Consider the following 19,234-nt stretch of genomic DNA (forward strand, 5'->3'; position numbering starts at 1 on the left):
TTGTTGTCAATGTAGCAGATCATTAATGATCATAAAAAAAGACTTAGCTGTTTACTGTATGTTGACATAAACTAACCTACTGTAAGTCTTTACATCTTCTACACAATGCAGGGAAGCAATTAAAAAGTTAAAAATAGTGTTAGTATTTATAGTGAACACTATAAAACAGAAGAAAACTTTGTCTAGGTTGTGATTTTGAAGTGTTTTTTATTGTAAGTTTTTTTATATTTATATATACTTAAAATTTTTTTTTTTCCATAGAACTGTAATCTAAAAAATCCCACAGCTACTGGCGAGTTTTTTTTCCTGAATTGCAAATTGAGACCTCTTGGGAAAAACTAAAGTTGCTGCTGGAAGATGTGTTAGTGGGGCCAGCAGGGGGCGCTCACCCTGCGGTCCATGTGGGTCCTAATGCCCCAGTATAGTGATGGGGACACTATACTGTAAACAGGTGCCGTCCTTCGGATGAGACGTAAAACCGAGGTCCTGACAATCTGTGGTCATTAAAAATCCCAGGGCGTTTCCCGAAAAGAGTAGGGGTGTAACCCCGGCATCCTGGCCAAATTTCCCATTGGCCTTTACCAATCATGGCCTCCTAATAATCCCCATCTATGAATTGGCTACATTACTCTGCTCTCCTCCCCACTGATAGCTGATGTGTGGTGAGCATTCTGGCGCACTATGGGTGCCGTTGCATCATCCAGGTGGATGCTGCACATTGGTGGTGGTGGAGGGGAGTCCCCATTACCTGTAAAGCGCTTTGAGTGGAGTGTCCAGAAAAGCGCTATATAAGTGTAAACAATTATTATTATTATAATAATTATTATTATTCCCTCAGTCACTTTTTTGATGTGCAATTTTTCCCTTCACTGAAATCAGCTGTTCTTGTGTGTGCTTGGCAGGTGACCTGAGCCATGCAGAGCTGATGATGATGACAATTGCAGATGTGATCAAACAGCTGGTGGAGGCTCATGAAGAGGGAAAAGATATCAACCTCAACAAGTATGTTGATCTCTCATCTTCTATTGTGATAGAAATGTACATAAATTAAACATAAAAAATTATTGGTTGAGTGTGGAATGCATTTAATACAATAACAGTATTCAGAGAATGTCATATTCTTTTTTGCTTTTAGTTGGCAGAATTTTCACCTAACAATTATCGTGCCTGAAAGTCCATAAATTACATGTATGTGGGTTTATGGACAAACATAATGATTCATAAAGGGGTGGACAGTATGTTACTCCAAAGGCCAGCCATTCTGATAATTTTGTTAAGCGATTGTGCTAAACCAAATTTGGTAAAAATGTGATTTTTAATTGCATCAAAGACTTGTATTAGAATTAATTAAATGATATTTGACCACCCCTGCTTTAGGACTTAACTTTAAAGTTTGTTATACATGCAGTACTTTTCAATTAAATTTAAGCTGGTCTCTAACATGTAGTATGACTGTAGTTATAGTAACAATTTTAATATCACCAATAATTCTTGGCAGCAAAAAACAACTCGGCATTTACTAGTCTGTATTTGTTTTTACATTCTCAAAATATTATTTGGCTTAAAGTATACTAAAGTGCAAAGTTAGAAAGCACATCTTACTGGTGAACAATCTTGACATCTAAAGGTATACTTGAGCTAAGCTTATTTAAGAAATTAAAGACTTTGCAAATACTATATCTCAACTTGTTAGTTAACTAGTCAGTGGGATACTCATATAAAATTAATTTCTTTGTCTTCCACCCTGCCCTGCAGGCTGAAAACAAAAACATCTGCCAAGTATGGACTCTCCTCACAGCCTCGGCTTGTGGACATCATTGCAGCGGTACCACCTCAATACCGGCAGGTTCTGGTGCCGAAGCTGAAGGCCAAGCCCATCCGGACAGCCAGTGGGGTAGGTGACCTAGCTTTCACTGAAACTGAACTCTGTTGCACATGTCTTATTTCATCAGTTATTAGTCACTGTTCTCACTAATCAATCTTTCTGCCAAAGACGTCGTCTTCTTCTAATCTTTGCAATACGGGATTCAGCATAACCTATTAGGCCTCTCTAAGACCAAGGCCAGAGTCCCCTGTCCAAACATGTCCGTATTCTCAGAATACTCAGTTACTTAAATATTCTGAGTGTGCTGTGTGTTTTTCATTCCGGGCAGATAGCAGTGGTTGCTGTCATGTGCAAACCTCATCGCTGCCCTCACATCAACTTCACAGGCAACATCTGTGTGTAAGTATGTCTGCAAGAATTTGCATCCATGTTTTTATTCTAAAACCATATAGGAAACAGCAGATCTAAGATGTCGGAAAGCACATTAATTCAGCAGTCACTGATGGCACTGCAAATGCCTAGGTGTTACACACACCGCAGGCGCTATTGCAAGATGAGAGAATTAATGCGCTGCACAAGCAATCACACAGTATACCTTTCCCTGGGGAATCCAGTAGTTTCTATATTTGAAGGTCCAATTGGTAGTATGAGATGTTGCCATGATGGGAGGAGCTGTCTTGAAACTGCATTTTTGTGGTAATTTTTTTTCAGGTTACTTCGTTACAGGCCTTTTCTATTCCCAGTGCTTGATTCTACAAATTTGTGAATATTAAAAAAATCACAGATTACCACAGAAAAGATAAAGAGGGCTCTGTGTGCTGGAAATTTCTTTTGCTTTATTAGCGATTTACAGTGAAATACATCAGTCAAAGCCTACAATATGGGGTGGATATAGGTACACGAGAATAAAAAAACAAAAACAAAACAACATAAAGAATTTGGCATCTCAAGTATAGCCTTGAATTTGCAGTTTAGAATTTGGGCTTTGCAGCTGTCTGATTTTGATTTGTCTTGACTGTCTGTCTTTACCTTGTAAGGTAGATTATAACCAACCTAGAAATGCTGTCTTCACATTAGCGATCATTGTTGGTAGTGTGTTACCTTTGATCTTGTGGTATTCACTTTTTTGTTCTTTATTTAAATAATAAAACAAATTCTGATTTGTACAGCAAGGCATTAACTGGAACAATCTTAGCGAATTAACTTGCTCATGGAAACAACAGCAGCTTGACACCTGGAATTTGAACTCATTATCTCTTCTCTGGAATGTTAGACTCATTACAGCTCTGCTCATGGGAAAGCTTTATTATGTACATTCTGTATCCTTCAATACATACTGAATAAAAAAAAACATTCATGTATTTTAGCATGCCTACATTTCTACAAAGACAGCATTTGAACACAATATGTCGCTTATGTCCAAACCCATCTTTATGTGAAACATCTTAAAGTTAACAAATGTGTTTAATGATAAAATTGATAGAAGTTTTAGGTTTTTCTTCCTCGCTTTATAAATGTGTTTTTCAGGTACTGCCCAGGTGGTCCTGACTCAGACTTTGAATATTCAACGCAGTCCTATACAGGATATGAGGTAAAATGCTAGTGGCTGAGAGCTAAACAAAGTTGCATAGCAAGCTTGCACACAGGTTGGGAGGTTAAAAAAAAGTTGTTTGTGAGAAACTGCACTGGTTAATGGGAAGCTGGTGAGTACAGGTGTTCTCTGTTTCTGTTTGATCTTCTATTCAGACTTGGAACAGTGACAGGACCTAAAATATATAGGGGGGTATTAAGGCTTTGTCTTTTTTGTAATCTTTCTTATAATCCTACCATTTTGCAAAAAACAATTTGGCTTAATTTTTGATGAGGAAAATTTAGAATGACAAAAATTCTAATAACTTAAAGGAACAGAAGGCTCCTAAATGCTTTCCTCTGCTCCACAGCCTACTTCTATGAGAGCCATTCGAGCCCGTTATGACCCCTACCTTCAGACGCGACATCGTGTAGAGCAGGTAAGCATACGTGCAGCAACAGACCAGTCTTGTTTTGTACATTGTCTTTCTTTGTTTTTCTATGTCCCTATATAAGAGTGGTTTGAAAAGCTGTGAGCATAATACACTGTTGATGGAATGATCAGGCTGTTCCTCTATTCTTGTTGCAATATTCTTGATTAATTTGGTTTTGATGTATCATTTCCACATGGGCGGTTAGTAAATACTGTGACATTGGGTAGTGGGATGTGCCGTGGCAAGCACCGGTCTACGCCCCGGGTAAGGGTACAGAAGAACCTGTGTGAGGCAAGCAGGGACCAAAAATATTACAAAGATAGTGGAAAAAATGCAACAACAAGAAAGTGTACCGCTGTGCTGTGTTACCTTCAGGCTGGGCTTACCCTATTTAACAGGGTCCAGCCTGGGAAAAAGAACTGCTAACACAGCGATAACCAGACGGGACTTAGCCTGTTTAGCGGGGTCCAGCCTGGTGAGCTGGGCGCGTAAGGTAAAAACAAAACAAAAACTTAGTGCGTAATAAAAACGTGTGTTTGCCTACCCCTGTGAAAGCGTGTGATGGGACAGGCAAAAAAGAAAAATGAAAAGAAAAAGAAAACCTTACGCGGGTGCTATCTCCTCCAGGACTGTGGGTGTAAACTACCCCCTTCCGGGGGTGGCCCTGCTCGTCCCGTCGGGGGGTGTCCAGTGTGCCTTTATAGGACCCGCCCAGCTGGGGCTTATCAGCTGGAAGTCAAAACAGCTGGGAATACAATGGGGAGGCATTGCCCTTCGACCAAGGCTCTGCCTCCACACTGGACACGCCCCCGCGTAATGCCACAATACTGAAAATCAATCCTGTTTATTTAAAGCTACTTTGTTTTTTATATTTTAGTTATTTGACAGCAAACATTTGCAGCTAGTTCACATATCTTGCATATTTTCCATTTTAATGGCTTTCAATGGCTACAGTTCCTAAAATACTGAACTGATCACACATGTCAGTTTCATCTTTAGTTTAAATATTCTATATAATAATGTTCTCCAAAATATTCCATCTATGTACTAATAGCAGTGACCTAATTTGCCTATGCTTTGACAAGACTCTTTGTATAAGCTTCACTATACAGTGATGTTTTTATGTACAGTATTTCTGAATCATTCTAAATGAAGTATTAGAAAAAAAAGTAAATTATTAACTTGGGATATTTCATTTATTTTTTGAGAGGTGGTGTTGGATAGGTATAAAACTGTTCTAGATTTTTATGTTAATATTACGCATTTCTCTTTAGAATAAATACAAAGGTTTCAGAGAATCCAGTCCCACAGTCTGATGTCTTTTGCTGGTGACCTTGGGCTTCTGTCTTCTTGTCAGTTGAATGTATTCTCCTATGGCTGCCACCTAACAGCATTATATACACAAGCTAAACAAGCAAGAGGGTTCAGGTCTAGTAATCAGAATAGGTATACGTTGTTCATGGCCATATTGGCAATCTTCCATGTCAAAGCAGTAGCAAATTATTTTGAGAGAGAATTCTATTTAGAAAGCTACAGTGGATCTGACCATAATGAAATACTATTGAGCCAGAAAAGCTGGAAACAATGACTTATTTGAGAAATAGTATCAACTATAGTAGTCGTTGGCTGACAGCAGTCAGTTATAACTTTAGATAACTACCCACATGACTTGATATTTATTGTATACAATATGACACTAAGTATACATTCACTCTAAGAGATTAACAGATATTAAAGAGAGACTTACATTAGTGTTATTTTGGAGACTGTAGCCATTGGAATCTTAATCAAAAGGATATCAGAGATGATAGGAATGATAAAAGATCAAAAGGCAGTAAGTCTGTAGTTTGTGCAGGAGATAAATACAGGTCCAAGCAGTATTTAGGGAAGTGAAGGATGCTACTTCACAGAGGAAAAGTCTAACAGCGCCTCACAATATAATAGAATGAAATGTATGGAATTTAAATTAAAAAATTATAGGAATAACAGAGTGGGGTAAGGGTGTCTTACATGCCTTTAACTGGTTTGTGTTATAAGCAGTTATGGGAGGTTTTGTGCTTGTACCTCTCTTACTGTCAGGAATCATGCAGGTAATGACTATGACATTTTAGTTTTGCTTGCCATAGGTTCTTGGACCTATTTTTTAATTCCAAAAAAGTACAAGCTCGAAATAGATGCAGATCAGCTTTAAGCAACTTCAGAGCACTTTGTAGGAGTGTTGATATTACTACTACACTTGTGAGTGAAAGGTGTCCTCTTGTTTCTACAGATTCCTATTAGATACAGAACCCAGTGTGTCTGGGTGAAAAGTTCCACTATAAGCTACAGTCAACCACATGAATGAGAAATTGCCATCTCCCATTTTTAACATTCCTTCTGTTCTTTTGCACTCCTGTGCAGCTGAAGCAGCTGGGCCACAGTGTGGACAAAGTGGAGTTTATTGTAATGGGCGGAACGTTCATGGCCCTGTCAGAAGAGTACAGAGACTACTTCATCAGGAGCCTGCACGACGCACTCTCAGGCCACACCTCAAACAGTGTAGCTGAGGCTGTCAGGTAACTCAACGTGTGTTGGACAGCTCAAGATAACATTGTACATTTGCATCTTTTGTAATGCCCCAGCATTCACATTAACTTTTTCCTCTGCTTTGTGGCTCCTCTTACAGTTTTGGTTTGTTTAACTGCTTTTGTGTGGAGCCTAAACAGGAAGGGTAAACGTAGGCCATGACAGATCTTCTCGAAAGAGGTGGAAAGGATTTAAAATCTTTGTTGTCTTGTCCCAGTCAATGGCTAGCCTAAATCAAATCAAGGAAATTTAGAATTTTTCCAATTTTTTTTCTAATTTTTGTCAATGTAAATAAAGTTCTCCAATTATTATTCTAACAACAAGATAAAACAGTGTGTATATTTTGCAAGGGTACAAAAGATAGTTTCGCTAGTAAAGTACAATTTATAATCAAAGCTTTGTATGAAGGCAAATCTTCCACCTGCATCTCAAAGTCTCAATCAAAACACTAAAGGGTTTTTTTGGTGTCAAGTTTGTGAATCCTGTAGCTTGGGTCATAGGTTTATATATTTGAGGCCATGAAGAGATCTTCAATAAAATCCTAAAAGATGAAAATAATCTGATATAAGATACATTTGGATTATTTAATTAACCAAATGATCCAAAAGTATGTTTTCTTGTGTGAATTAGTATGTAAACCCTATTATTATATTATATATTATCAGTATGTGATTCAGTAGCTGGTGGCAGCTCCTTTAGTAGTATGACATACTAAAGAAAGTTGCTAACTAATGAGGATCTCCTTGCACGAATAGCTTGCTTTAGGTCATGCCATAATATTTCAGTGGAATTTACAGTTGTGTGCAAAAGTTTAGGCACCCACCCCCGGCCAAATGTTCCAATGAATCTCTAAGTGAAAAGGACTTGACACAAGGTCTGTGTGGTACAAATTTCAACATGACATCTTTCTGCAAATTTGTATGCACAATTACTGTTTATTTGCTGATTTTAACAGATTGAAGGAAGAAAACTGAATGTGGCATGTTCAAAAGCCTGGGCACTCTTCCAGTATATTCATTTTTACCTTTTTTATGTTGTGTTTTTCAAAGGTCCCAGAACGTGATTGATTCTTTAGGCCTTACTTAAGTCAGGTGCAGACAATTCACTAATACTCTGGCCCTAGAGGTTCATGATACTAAAGCTGGCTTTGTTGGATCGTTCTTAAACTCTAGGATTTGGTTGTAGGAGTAACTAGTACCTGAAAATTAGTATAACCTTGCCTCCTTTGTAAAGTTTCTCATGCAATTATTTATTATATTTTATATGATATACTTCATGGATCACACAGACCTCATGCAGGTACATACAAATAGAGTTTTAAACCATACAATTTCCCAGAGCTGTATTCTCATACATTCATCATTATTTTTGTACTCTCACACAGCAGAAAGTCTTACATGTTCAGTACAAGATAATCGCCTTTGCATTTACTTTTATCTTAAGGTCAATTGCAATATGCAATTTCCTCTGATTTCCCATGTTTCTAGCTGATGTGGTGCACTTTTAACATTTGATTATAAGTGCTTTCATTTAACATTAAACTGAGTAGCCTGTCTAGCTGTGCTCATATCTCCACTAGAGGACACTCTATGTTAAGCATAAGTAGTGACATCTTGCACTGCTTAGCAGTTATAGATCAGTCCTTTGCCAGTTACAGTAGCTTGCCATTTCCCGTCAAAAACATTTCTTGTCTTCTGAAAAGCACTGATGCAAAATGTTTGATATAATTGTTAGTTATGAAAACTGTTTTTAAAGCACAGAAGAGTAAAAACAACTCAATTTTAAAAAGGAAGTAAAATAAATGCAGGAAGTAATTTTCAATTCTTAAGGTTCCTTCAACCCCTTTTCTAAAATACCTTTGAAAATGAAAACAGTAACTATGGTCCCACTTCTAAAGATCTCATTTAGTCATCTCTTTCAAGAAACGGTTGGATTAGATCCTTGGATCAGTTAACTATTAGTCATGTGGTTCTTAGCAACAGAATGCAGGTGCAAAGATCAGTCAAAAGAAATTCTGGAGGCAATTCAAAGTGAAATTTATTAAATTTGTCTGAGTTGAGGTTTAATACAAAGTATACTGAATTTATGAAGCTTGTGCAAGAATTACTGGAGTAAAGAGAAGAAGGGTACTAGAGGATTGTATAAGGTACCTAAAATAGATGGGGAAATTGATGTTCTTAATTTATTCCGTGAACATACCCTTAGTTTATAAGATCTAAAGTGTCTCAAAGTAGAATTATTGACTATGGACCAGACTTAGTAACGTGCATTGTTACTCATCAACTGGAAAGCATACTTTTATTGGCATTGATTTTGCTAAAATTTCATTTGTTATACATTCAAATTATGCTGGCAGTATTGTACGTCCTGGTAGACTAAGATATTACTGATCCTGAAAAGAAATTAACAGCATTAAGGTGCACCTTTCGTGTTTTGCAGCTCTAAACATGAATGAGTAACACACTGTCAGAATGATTGGTAAAGGGAAGTTATGTATGAGTATCTGAATAAGGATATATAAGGACATATTGTTGGTTGATAGGTGTACATATATTGGTTTATGCTTATAAGTTGAGTTGTAGTATAAGTAAAGTTGAAGTTCTTGAAGTGCATTACTCAGATGTTTTCAGTCTAACTGAAGTTTGTGTATTCATCTGTAACCAGTGAGGAATCTCTAAGCGACTCATCATGGTGAAATCTTTGTCAATGATTATAATAAAATTGCCTGCTCACAGCAAAATATATGATTCTGATGGTGCGATTTTGAGCTTCCTCCTGATTAATTAGTTTCCCATTGTTATATCTGCTCTAATTTTTTCTGCTGTTGTTACCAGTGCTGTAATATTTTTCTCCAGATCTGTCCAGTCTCATCCCATTTCATGTAGTAGTAAACCTTATTTGCACACTGCTTTCAGTTTGAATGTACACTGGCGTTCCTGTATTTTGAAAAAGAACTACTCTGAAATAATTATTATTGCTGTGTTACCAGTACAAGGAGGTAGGCAATAATAAACAGCAAAAGCAATGACCTTGTTCTCCACTGGGCTCAAATGGTACATGTGAGGGAAACATGCTGCCTGCACTGAACACAACGAATGAGACACTATTTTGAAAAGGGAGTAAAAATTCAAAGCTTGACTGAAAAAGAAGAGTGACTACTGAGTATTAAAATTATAGGTATTGTATTTAAAGAACAGAAGTAACTTATGGGGAAGTGAACTGGTATATTTTTCGGATCACTGCAGCTTGTTCTTTTAATCTGAATATTGTCATTGTCAGCAAGCCAAGGGTCTTTACTGAGTCTGAGGGTAAATTTGTCACAAAAAGAATGCATTAGAGAAGTTAATACGTTTTTATTGCTGCTGTAGCAACTTTGACCAGGAAATTGCATGGTACTTCAGAATGACAGGCAGCGTTGTGCTTTTTTCCCCTCAAAGTGCAAACGCTGCAATCTTTGGAGCATTTCCTCATTTGTTTCTCTGATTGGATGGATAAGTAAAGAAAACTGATTGCTATTAAGGGGATCATTAAACACTTTTTTATTGGCTGTTTCTACCTATTTTGTAGAACACCATACCATCCTGTCATTCCAGCTGATAGGTTTTCACTGTTGTTACAGAGTAATTGCTAGACTTTATTAGGCTGAACAAAGTTGGTTTGTCACCTAGGCAGTCAAAGCCGCTTTATCTCTTTAGAAACATACCCATGAAATATCTCAAGCTCTGTTTTAAATAGACACAGACTACTTCCCAGATAAAATCAAAACTTTTAACTCACTCACTAGTGCAAAAGTGTAAATACGTCATTTGAAGTCAGCTTTCTTTTCAAATCTGTTTCTGGTTCAATGAAAAATCACGTTGATATGCTGTGTTTGGGAATTTGCAATTTGCAGGTTTTAGTGTTTTGATATACAGTAATATGGAGGTATTCATGTACTCAAGAAGATTTATCCTCATTTAAAGTATTGAAGAATGAGGTGACATAACACATTTTTTTATCTGAGTTATCCATGTGCACTAACCATTTCCACTGTTTCCAAAGTCTGGAAAATTGCTCTATGTAACAACAGTTGACGGTTTGTGCATTTGTCTAATTCATGCAGTGTGTGTAAAGACGTCCTTCCTGTTCTTATTATTAAATACATTCCTACACTGCTTCTACTCATGTCCACTGGCTTGTGCTTCTCATTTGTTTCTGAAGAAAACTATTGCGCTGATTTTGTTCATATCTGAATCACGTTCTCTTGTAGTTATCACTATTGAAGACTAAAAAGTGTCAGTTCTTTTAGTCTATCGGTGTAGGTCATTCCTTTAAGACCAGGAATGTATCTGATTATCTGATTGTCCTTCTCTATAATGATTCCAGGGAAAAAATATATTTTGTGTATATTGGATACAGGATTGTATGTTGTATTTTAAATGAGGTCATAAAGTGAAATCAGGGTCCTAGTACAGATCCCTGTGGTACTGTGCTTATTATATGACTTCAGTTTGAGCATTTGCCCTTATCTGTATCCCATTTCATATAAATGAACCAGATGTGAATCACAATACACATATTTACCTGAATGCTTCCAGTCTGTAATCTTATAATATTTTATAAGGAGCTTTATCAAATGCCTTCTGAAAAACTAAATTTACCTTATTATATGGTCGGTTTGAATCCATTACTACTTTTGCTTGCTCGAAGAATTCTGACAAGTTAAGCACGTGCTTTATCTAACTCAATGTTGATTATTTCCTAGGATATTATTTCCAAGTATGTGCTAATATAGTTTATTTCTAGTTCATGTTTGCACAGCTGCACATGGAATTCAGACTTATTGGTCTACATTTTTAGTTTTGTCGCCTTTTTATGAATGGGCGCTCCATTGGCAATTCTTCAGTCCATGAGAACGTTCCTGTCTGCTGTGGGGAGCATTTAACACTGTACTCGTCTTTTTGCTTTCATCAGCTTAATTTGCAGACAGTTTAATAGAAGGGCAGGTGTCAACTTAATGCTTTGGAACTGTCATTGTTTTGGTAATTTGTGGATGGTGTATGGCTTGTTAATGTCATCCCAGGTCAAAGGTTGAGAGTTGCCTTAGTGCTTATGGGAAACCTGCTCAATGGAGAGTAGATTCATGGTTTTACTGGTACTAGTTTGTACATCCATGTTGACTGCTCACTGCAGGAATATGAATTGTCGTTATGTCTCATAGGTCATTTATAGATGGATTTCCGCACAGCATGAATTTAGTTTTTGCAGAGCTCCAATTGATCTGAATAGATCTGTCCTCTGATTTGATTATTAGAATAATGATCCTAAATGCGATATTTCTTGTTGGTAAATGTTCCGATTTGGGTCCACATAGGTGGTCTTGGATTGAAGAATTAAAAGAATGAATTTGAATCGACTCAGGACTCCATGTGAATCTCTTTCAGTGTACAGTAAGAAATACTGTTTTGCAGTGCAGTGAACAACTTGATATCTACAGTATGCTCACTGATAAAATTATAGGACCCCTATCATATAAGCTGTTGAGCCTCTGTGAGCAGAAGTGGTGGAACAGGTTTAAGTATGTATTCCACAAGATTCCGATATATTTTCAGTGCAGTACTTATTCTTTTATCAGAATCTCCTTCAGTTAAGTTTGTGAGGGGAGTGGGGATTTTCGGGATTGAAGTGCTCATTATACTTAATTATTTTACGTTGACTTGAGATCTTGTGAAAAGTCTGACAAGGTGATGATTATTAGAACTCTCTGTTTCTAATGGCAGTACAATATTTTAAGAATCTCAGTTTTTGTGAAATTGCAGCTGAAAACAAACAGTATCATTAGACAGCATACAGTGGTATTACTTTCAGGTTACATTTGTTTTCCTGTTAAACATATAACATTTCTGTGGTCTTTTGTAATTTTGCTGGATTGGATTGACTTTGTGTATCTGAAAAAGGTCTTGTCAAAAGTATTGCGGAGACAGGCTTTGGAAAAAGGGCTTTTAGCAATTTGTTCTCCATTTTTTAAACCACTTATTTCAGCCAGGGATCGGTAACAGAATTGGCAGATGACTGCACATGATTCTAGTAACAGAATCAGTGGAAATCTGTTTTGTGGACAATACTTGTGATGGTGTGTCTTTAGACTTGCATCTCTACAGTTAACATTTTAGCATTAGTAATTGCTTTAAATCGCATTGTAATTTTAGATTTAAAATAGTGTCCTTAATGATAATTAGTTTTGAAAAGAGATCCTCCACCTAGAAAAGACAGAAAGGATGCAGTCTTGTCTTTTTAAACTTAATTGTGAAAAAACAGGCTCCGGCTTACAGTCACCATCATGTTGTAAAACTAGAACACTAGAAAACATAAACATGAAGCCAGACCAAAATTTCTTCTTGCTTTGTGCCTGTATGCCTTTGCAGATTCACACACAGGTTAATATGAGGTAGTTCAAATTCAAAGGTTCAGAAGTTTGTTTTTAAATCATTTAAAATACTCTACAAAATAACTTATGCAATACCTCGTGCTTAAAGGACCCAAAAAACCATAACCATGCCAAAATAACTGTCTTTATTTTGCCAAGCTGAAAGAGACCATATCCCAAGTAATGGTAATTATGCATAATACACACTGCTGAAATCAATTTTTGTCATGTTCAGTTTCTATTAACATTTAGTTTTTTTTTTGTATGTGAACCGACTGCTGTTTTAGTTAATGGCCAGCAGGTGGTGCGAGCGCTGCTGCCTTTCACCCAAGTGTGTGTCAGTTCAAAACTGGACATAACGCCAGTGTTGAAGCAGAGCGCCTTGATTTATCAATCTTTAAATTCACAGAGTTGCAAAAACCTACATAAAATTGTTGTGCCTCAGTGGACATGTCTCTTCGTTCCTGAAGTTCAACACTTCTTGGGTAAAGTATTGTATAAATGGTTAAAGTGTAGTATGTTTAAAATATTTAAAATCTGGTATGTTTGAGATGTTATGAATAAAGAAGGAAATGGCCTTTTTTATACTTTATGCATCAACTTCAATGGTGTTGAGGCCTAAAAGAGGCTGTACAAAGAGAGAATTTGTTCAGCATCGTAGAAGGCTGTGCCAAATGTCTGTTTTTATATTTCTCTCTACATTTCCCGAGTTTCTCGCAACATTCAACACGCATGGTGCAAGGAAAGCTAATAATAGCCATTTTGAGTTTTTGTCATCATTGATGAGTTTCCTTCATGTGCCAAACTGTAATGCAAATGCCCATTAACTATTTTAATTATCCCCAAATGTTTTATCTCTGTTGATGGTACGTACAAAAATGCACAATTTCGGGTTTAAAACACTACAGAATGTTATTTGGAGAACTGTTTTGTGTTTTTTAGCAATTTGTTCTCCCTTTTTTAAACCATTTGTTTCAGCCAGGGATTGGTTACAGTAATCGAAGTACTATAAAAACACTGTCGTTTGCAGCTGTATTGTGATTTAATTTGTGCAGATATCCTACATTATCAGTCTTGGGCACATGGTCCTCTCCAGCAGCAGAAACATTTTGCCTAGGTCATTGCTCATCACATACACTTGTTAACCTTTTTCAAAATCATTCACATGGTACTTATGAGTATTTTTTCAATGTGCACTTTGTGTCATATTAGAAATTAGCTTAGCATATCACACTTTTAGAACGCCACAATGAGCAAAAAACATTCTTGCTACTGTGATGGTGCACTCTACAATAGGGCAGCTGTCTTTCCTACAGATGCAGCCATTCAAAATGGGTGAGGTATTTCGCGGCATACCGCGACACGCCCACCGGGGTATCACGCGGTATCACGTGTGTCACGTGACTAACTATCCGGCGTCGCCTTGTAAAACCGCCAGGGGGAGCTTAACCTCTCATGTACAGCATTCGAGCCTTTAATTTTGAACTGTGTATTACAGCATGTTAATCATCAGTCATTCAAATGTTGGTATATTTTATGAAAGCAAGATTGCTCAGTTGGACAAAAGTACACAACCTACCTTTATCAGAAATATTTATGCATCAAAGCCTTTAATGAAGATATTACTAATAGTATTAATAATGGATGACTTTGGACAAGCTGTATACTCAAAGTATAATTTCTTTAGCACATTTGTACAAGCACTTGGAATCTGTCCAAGCCATACTTTGTCAGGCATTTTGTTTTACTTCAACAGGCATAAAAACTTCCTTGCTTTTAACAGGGCGTTTCATAATTTCTAACTACGAAAATGATTTAAAATGCGACACCTATCATGAAAAGAAAAAAATACACACCAGTATTCCATTTCTCCCTAAACATTGTAAGCTTCGAAGTCTTTAACTAACGTGATACTGGAGTCAACAAGCATACTTTTAGAATTTGATTAAAAGGGAATATAATATGGAATCGCGTATCTCAAGAATTTAATAACGGTATGATTATATCCGTGTACTGCGGCAGGGCTGTGTAGGGCTGTTTCGCCTGCCTGCTTATGCGAGCTGTCTTGTAGCCTACTGGTCTAGGTGCGTGACTACCAACTGGCAGGTTGTGTGTTCGAATCCAGCTGGTGCTGGACCTTTCAGTTTTATTTATTTTTTAATCGCGTAACATAAACATATTACCGTATGCAAACTGTACTGTATACAATATGTATATGTATATTTAATGTCTTAACTGTGCCCGTTTAAGTATTGAATATTCATATCTAATTTTACCACTGAAGGGAAATCTTAGTAGCTGAGCATAAAAAGAATAGGAGCATACTGCAACGCGTGTGAAGGCCATAAACGATATTAATTTTGGAACATAAACATACAGTATATGGCTGGTCTCGGTACTTTAAAGAAAACATACACGAAACATGGTTTCATTATGACCAGAATCGGTCTTGAGATATTTTTAACTTGATTTACAGTATTTGAGAGGTATGTCTTAACACCGATACTACAGTGCTTAAGTACTGCTCACGTATATGTTTCTAGGTTTATATTATGCATTTCATACGGTCAAATTACTTTTGAGCAACTAATAAGAAGCGCGAAACGGTATGCGTTTTAGTTTCGTTTTGTGCTGGAACCCGTGGATTGATTAGAGATATCAAGTACATACAAGTCATTTTTTAAATGTTGTAGTTCGTCTTGAAAAAATGTTACGAGTACATCATCTATCAACAATTACACAGGTTCTGTTTCCATATTGCGGATTTTGGTTAGGTACAGTATTATCAAATCCAGTGGCGCTGTGTGTTACTTTACTGAGTCCCATGTCACATGGTCTGTGATTGAAACCTGTAAAACCGGTTTAATTCGTCACAGCCAGCACTCTTCAGGTGTGAGGGTCTTCTGCTCAGAATGAAACGCTAAAATGTTTGTGTATATTCTAATGGTATTGGGGGCAGGGTCTGTGGGAACACCTGAAACATTTTCTCTGAAAGGATTTTCTTCGCAGTTTAACCGATCTTGTTACAGCATGTTACAGTTTACTATTATTAACCATATTAATTTTAAGTGCTTAATGTAAAATCTTGTAAAAATATATTTTCATTGTTCAAATATACATTAATATACATTAAGTCTGACTATCATATAATAAGTTAAATACAAAACTAAAGAAAAAATAGGGTTAAATATAATTCAAAATATTTTGCTTACAATGTTAACTGTTTATGAATAATAAAATGTATTAACTAAGGAGTAGGATGGCACAGTTGTTAGTATGTTTTTTGTTTTGTTTCTTTTTCATAAATACAGCAGTAGTACCTGATGTCTCAGTGGCTTTCAAAATAAAATTATGCATGCAAACCTGTGAACTAGAAAGATAACTAAGATTTTAATACTAATTAAATGACCTTGGGCACTTTCCACCCCCTCTACATTCTCAGAGTAGAACAGACTAACCTTCTAATGAAAGACGGTCCACCCCCCACGGACAGGAAAAGTGCCCACAGGCACTTAAACTTAATATGGTCAGTAACAGTAAACAGTAACATGGTAAGAAGGAGCACGTACAAACGTTTTCGAAATAACCACATGTAAGACTCTGATGCTTAAAATGTTTAGGGAGAAAGTGGAATACTGGTGTGTATTTTTTCTTTAAACTACCAATACCAGCCATATACAGTCTGTAATGTAGGGATTTCTATATGTCTTTATTTAGTGTTTACATTAGTGACAAAGGCTAAACTTTTAGCTTCAGTAACGTGTACATATCTCCCCTTTTTATAAAACGACTTGGTTGAAAACTGTTCCAGAGCCACTGTTGTTTCATCAGTGAAAAGTACATCATGAAATGCCTCTCCCTGTTCAATCCACTGGAAAAAAGAAAAGGAGTATAAAGCTTCTGATGGTCATAAACGATATTCATTTAGGAGCAGCATCAGAGGTATGTTTTTAACTGCACTGCATTGGAGAGAATACCATAGTGTGTTTTTTTTTTTACTCCCTGGCGGAAACTGGCTTCCAGAAGAATCAGTATGGCTCAGAGATTAAATAAAACTTCACAGACATTAACGAAGAGCATAACGCGTGTACTGTATACACTGCAAGTACAACCCAACTCTCTGCAGGAGTGCTGGCTGTGACGAATTGAACCGGTTTCACGGGTATTTTCAAAGTAGGAGGCGAGATTTCCAGCGAAAGACACCCCCCCCCCCTCAAAAACCCAGTAAATACAGTACTTACTAGTTAAAGGCTAGGCTCCCGACTACGGCGAAAGGAACCCTTCTTTCATTAGAAGACAATGAACATATTTTAGCCCTGAATGAATTAATAGCAAACATGGTTTACATAAAAGACATTTTTCCAAGAAAGTTTAGCCTTTGTCACTAATGAAACCACTAAATAAAGACATAAATATAAAAATCTTAAGATTTTTAAAATACATGACTTTGCTAAAATTTATTTGTAAATAAAAACAATTACAACCGCCAGGGGAGAGAGAGAACAGGGGAGGGATGTTGGTTTTGCATAAGGGGCGGGGCTATGGAAATTAGGTATGTTTGGGAATGTGTAGTTACATGTTCTGGCTGTTTGTGAATTATCGTTGTTGAGTATGGAGTGTTGAGGTATTGATTTTGTGTAATGCTTTATGTTGAAAATTGAGGTGGATTTTGTTTATGATAAACAGGATAAATTGGGATGGGAGGAAGGTTTGGTTTTGCATAAGGGGCGGGATTATGATAATTGGAGGACTTTGCGAGAGTAAAATGGTTTGATTATTTGATTTTGTATTGTGGTTGTTATCTATGTTTTTGGTTGGTATTATGTTTATATGGTTGTTTTTGTTGGTTGGTTGTTATTATGGTTATTAATAATACGATCTATAGTTGAAATCTGAGCCTAAATAAAAAGAAAAAGCAAGTGATTAGGTTTATGAGCAATCTAATTACTTATTCGTTTAAAAAGCTATATAAAATAAAGTTTATTATTAATTTGCTGGACAGAGCGGTGCACATTATTATGCATAAGACAAAGATAACGATCCTGATCAGTTTAGAAATCTGTGTACGCTGTAAGGTTTTTACTTCTTAAACTTTTAAAATACACGTTTTGAATAGAAAGAAATCCTCTTCCTGGTACAGTATGTTTACAAACCAGCACGTCTTTTTTCTCCAATCAGAGGGGTGTCAGATGGTGTCAGCCAATCACCATTCTGCGTTGGGTAGCAACGGGTGACTGTTCTCAGGCGGAAGATGTAAACAGCTTAATGTTCGTGTTAAATAATTTTTTTAAATTAAAATTCATTCTATACAGCAATCGCATATTTGGGTACCGTTTCATAAAACTTTCATGCTTAAAATGTTTAGGGAGAAATGGAAGACTGGTGTGTATTTTTTCTTTAAACTACCAAGACCAGCCATACACAGTACAGTTTACATACATACAGTAATGTTTATGTTCCTAAATTAATATCGTTTATGACCGTCAGATGCGTTATGCTCCTCTTCTTTTTATGCTCAGCTACTAAAATTTCCCTTTAGTGGTAAAATCCATATAAATATTCAAAACTAAGCGGATTAAAATGTGCACAGTAAAGACATTAAATGATTAAATCTTTGCACTACCAACCAATGCACCACGAGTGCCCCTGTCGGTCATTTTGGCCAGCCAATCACTTGCCCTGCGGTACCCTCCGGTGCCCCGCAGTGGCTTGTGGGTAGGTTACCGTACCGCGGGTTTTTACCGCGCATTTTGAATGGCTGCATCTGTAAATAGTACATTTTGCTTTCTTGATTTATCCTCATACAGAGATGAATGAACATTTTTGCTGTGTGTTACGATGTGTTCTTTTTGCCAGTTGCTTCTTTTTTGTCAAATATCGTTTTACTTCCTTGTTAAGGCTGCTCAATTTGGGTCAGAGGCTTTCAAAAATCAACTGTTATTCCACAAAATCAATATTGTCAATAAAAAAGAACAATATATCTTTGACTGCAGATATTTTAGTTAAAATTGCTTATCATGAAACTCAATGCTATATTTTGCAGGTTGTGGTCTTGTTTTTTTTATTTTTCTGTTTTAATATTTTTAAAGAAGAGACTTCGTGCTGTTTTGAAGAGCCCATGTGGCATTTATGATGAAATGGAGCAGTGAAGTATAAGGGTTCTACCCCACTGGCCCATAAAGTGCTTAAATCGACCTCTGGCTGTGACCTGCGATCTGATCAAGCTCACTCTCTTCTGAAAGGGCAGGCTTTGAAGTCTCTGCTGTGCTGTGGATTCACCTGCAGCACTGCTACTGTATCTGCCTGCTCCAGCCTAGAGCTTCATCCATTAATGTTCAGCTTCAGTTTTTGTGTGAGTTGAGACCATTCTTTTCACACTATAATGTGTGATAACCAGGGGCAGTGTTCCCTGTCATTTCTTTATGCACTGAGCAA

The 19,234-nt window shown here is 36.8% G+C and overlaps 1 protein-coding gene across 3 annotated transcripts in view; it reads left to right on the forward strand.

Annotated features, from left to right (window-relative positions):
* elp3 (elongator acetyltransferase complex subunit 3) overlaps positions 1-19,234 on the forward strand; it is a 61,892-nt gene that overhangs the window by 2,203 nt on the left and 40,455 nt on the right. For all 3 annotated transcript variants that reach the window (XM_088624811.1, XM_088624809.1, XM_088624810.1), the window contains exons 2-7: positions 903-1,002; positions 1,756-1,894; positions 2,154-2,224; positions 3,353-3,416; positions 3,766-3,834; positions 6,229-6,383. In XM_088624811.1, coding sequence (XP_088480937.1) covers positions 926-1,002; positions 1,756-1,894; positions 2,154-2,224; positions 3,353-3,416; positions 3,766-3,834; positions 6,229-6,383 — 575 coding nt within the window. In that variant the 5' untranslated portion in view covers positions 903-925. The remainder of the gene's footprint in view (positions 1-902; positions 1,003-1,755; positions 1,895-2,153; positions 2,225-3,352; positions 3,417-3,765; positions 3,835-6,228; positions 6,384-19,234) is intronic.

The sequence above is a fragment of the Lepisosteus platostomus genome, chromosome 3 (assembly GCF_059453375.1).
Source record: "Lepisosteus platostomus isolate fLepPlt1 chromosome 3, fLepPlt1.hap1, whole genome shotgun sequence".
In the NCBI taxonomy this organism is placed as follows: Eukaryota; Metazoa; Chordata; class Actinopteri; order Semionotiformes; family Lepisosteidae; genus Lepisosteus; species Lepisosteus platostomus.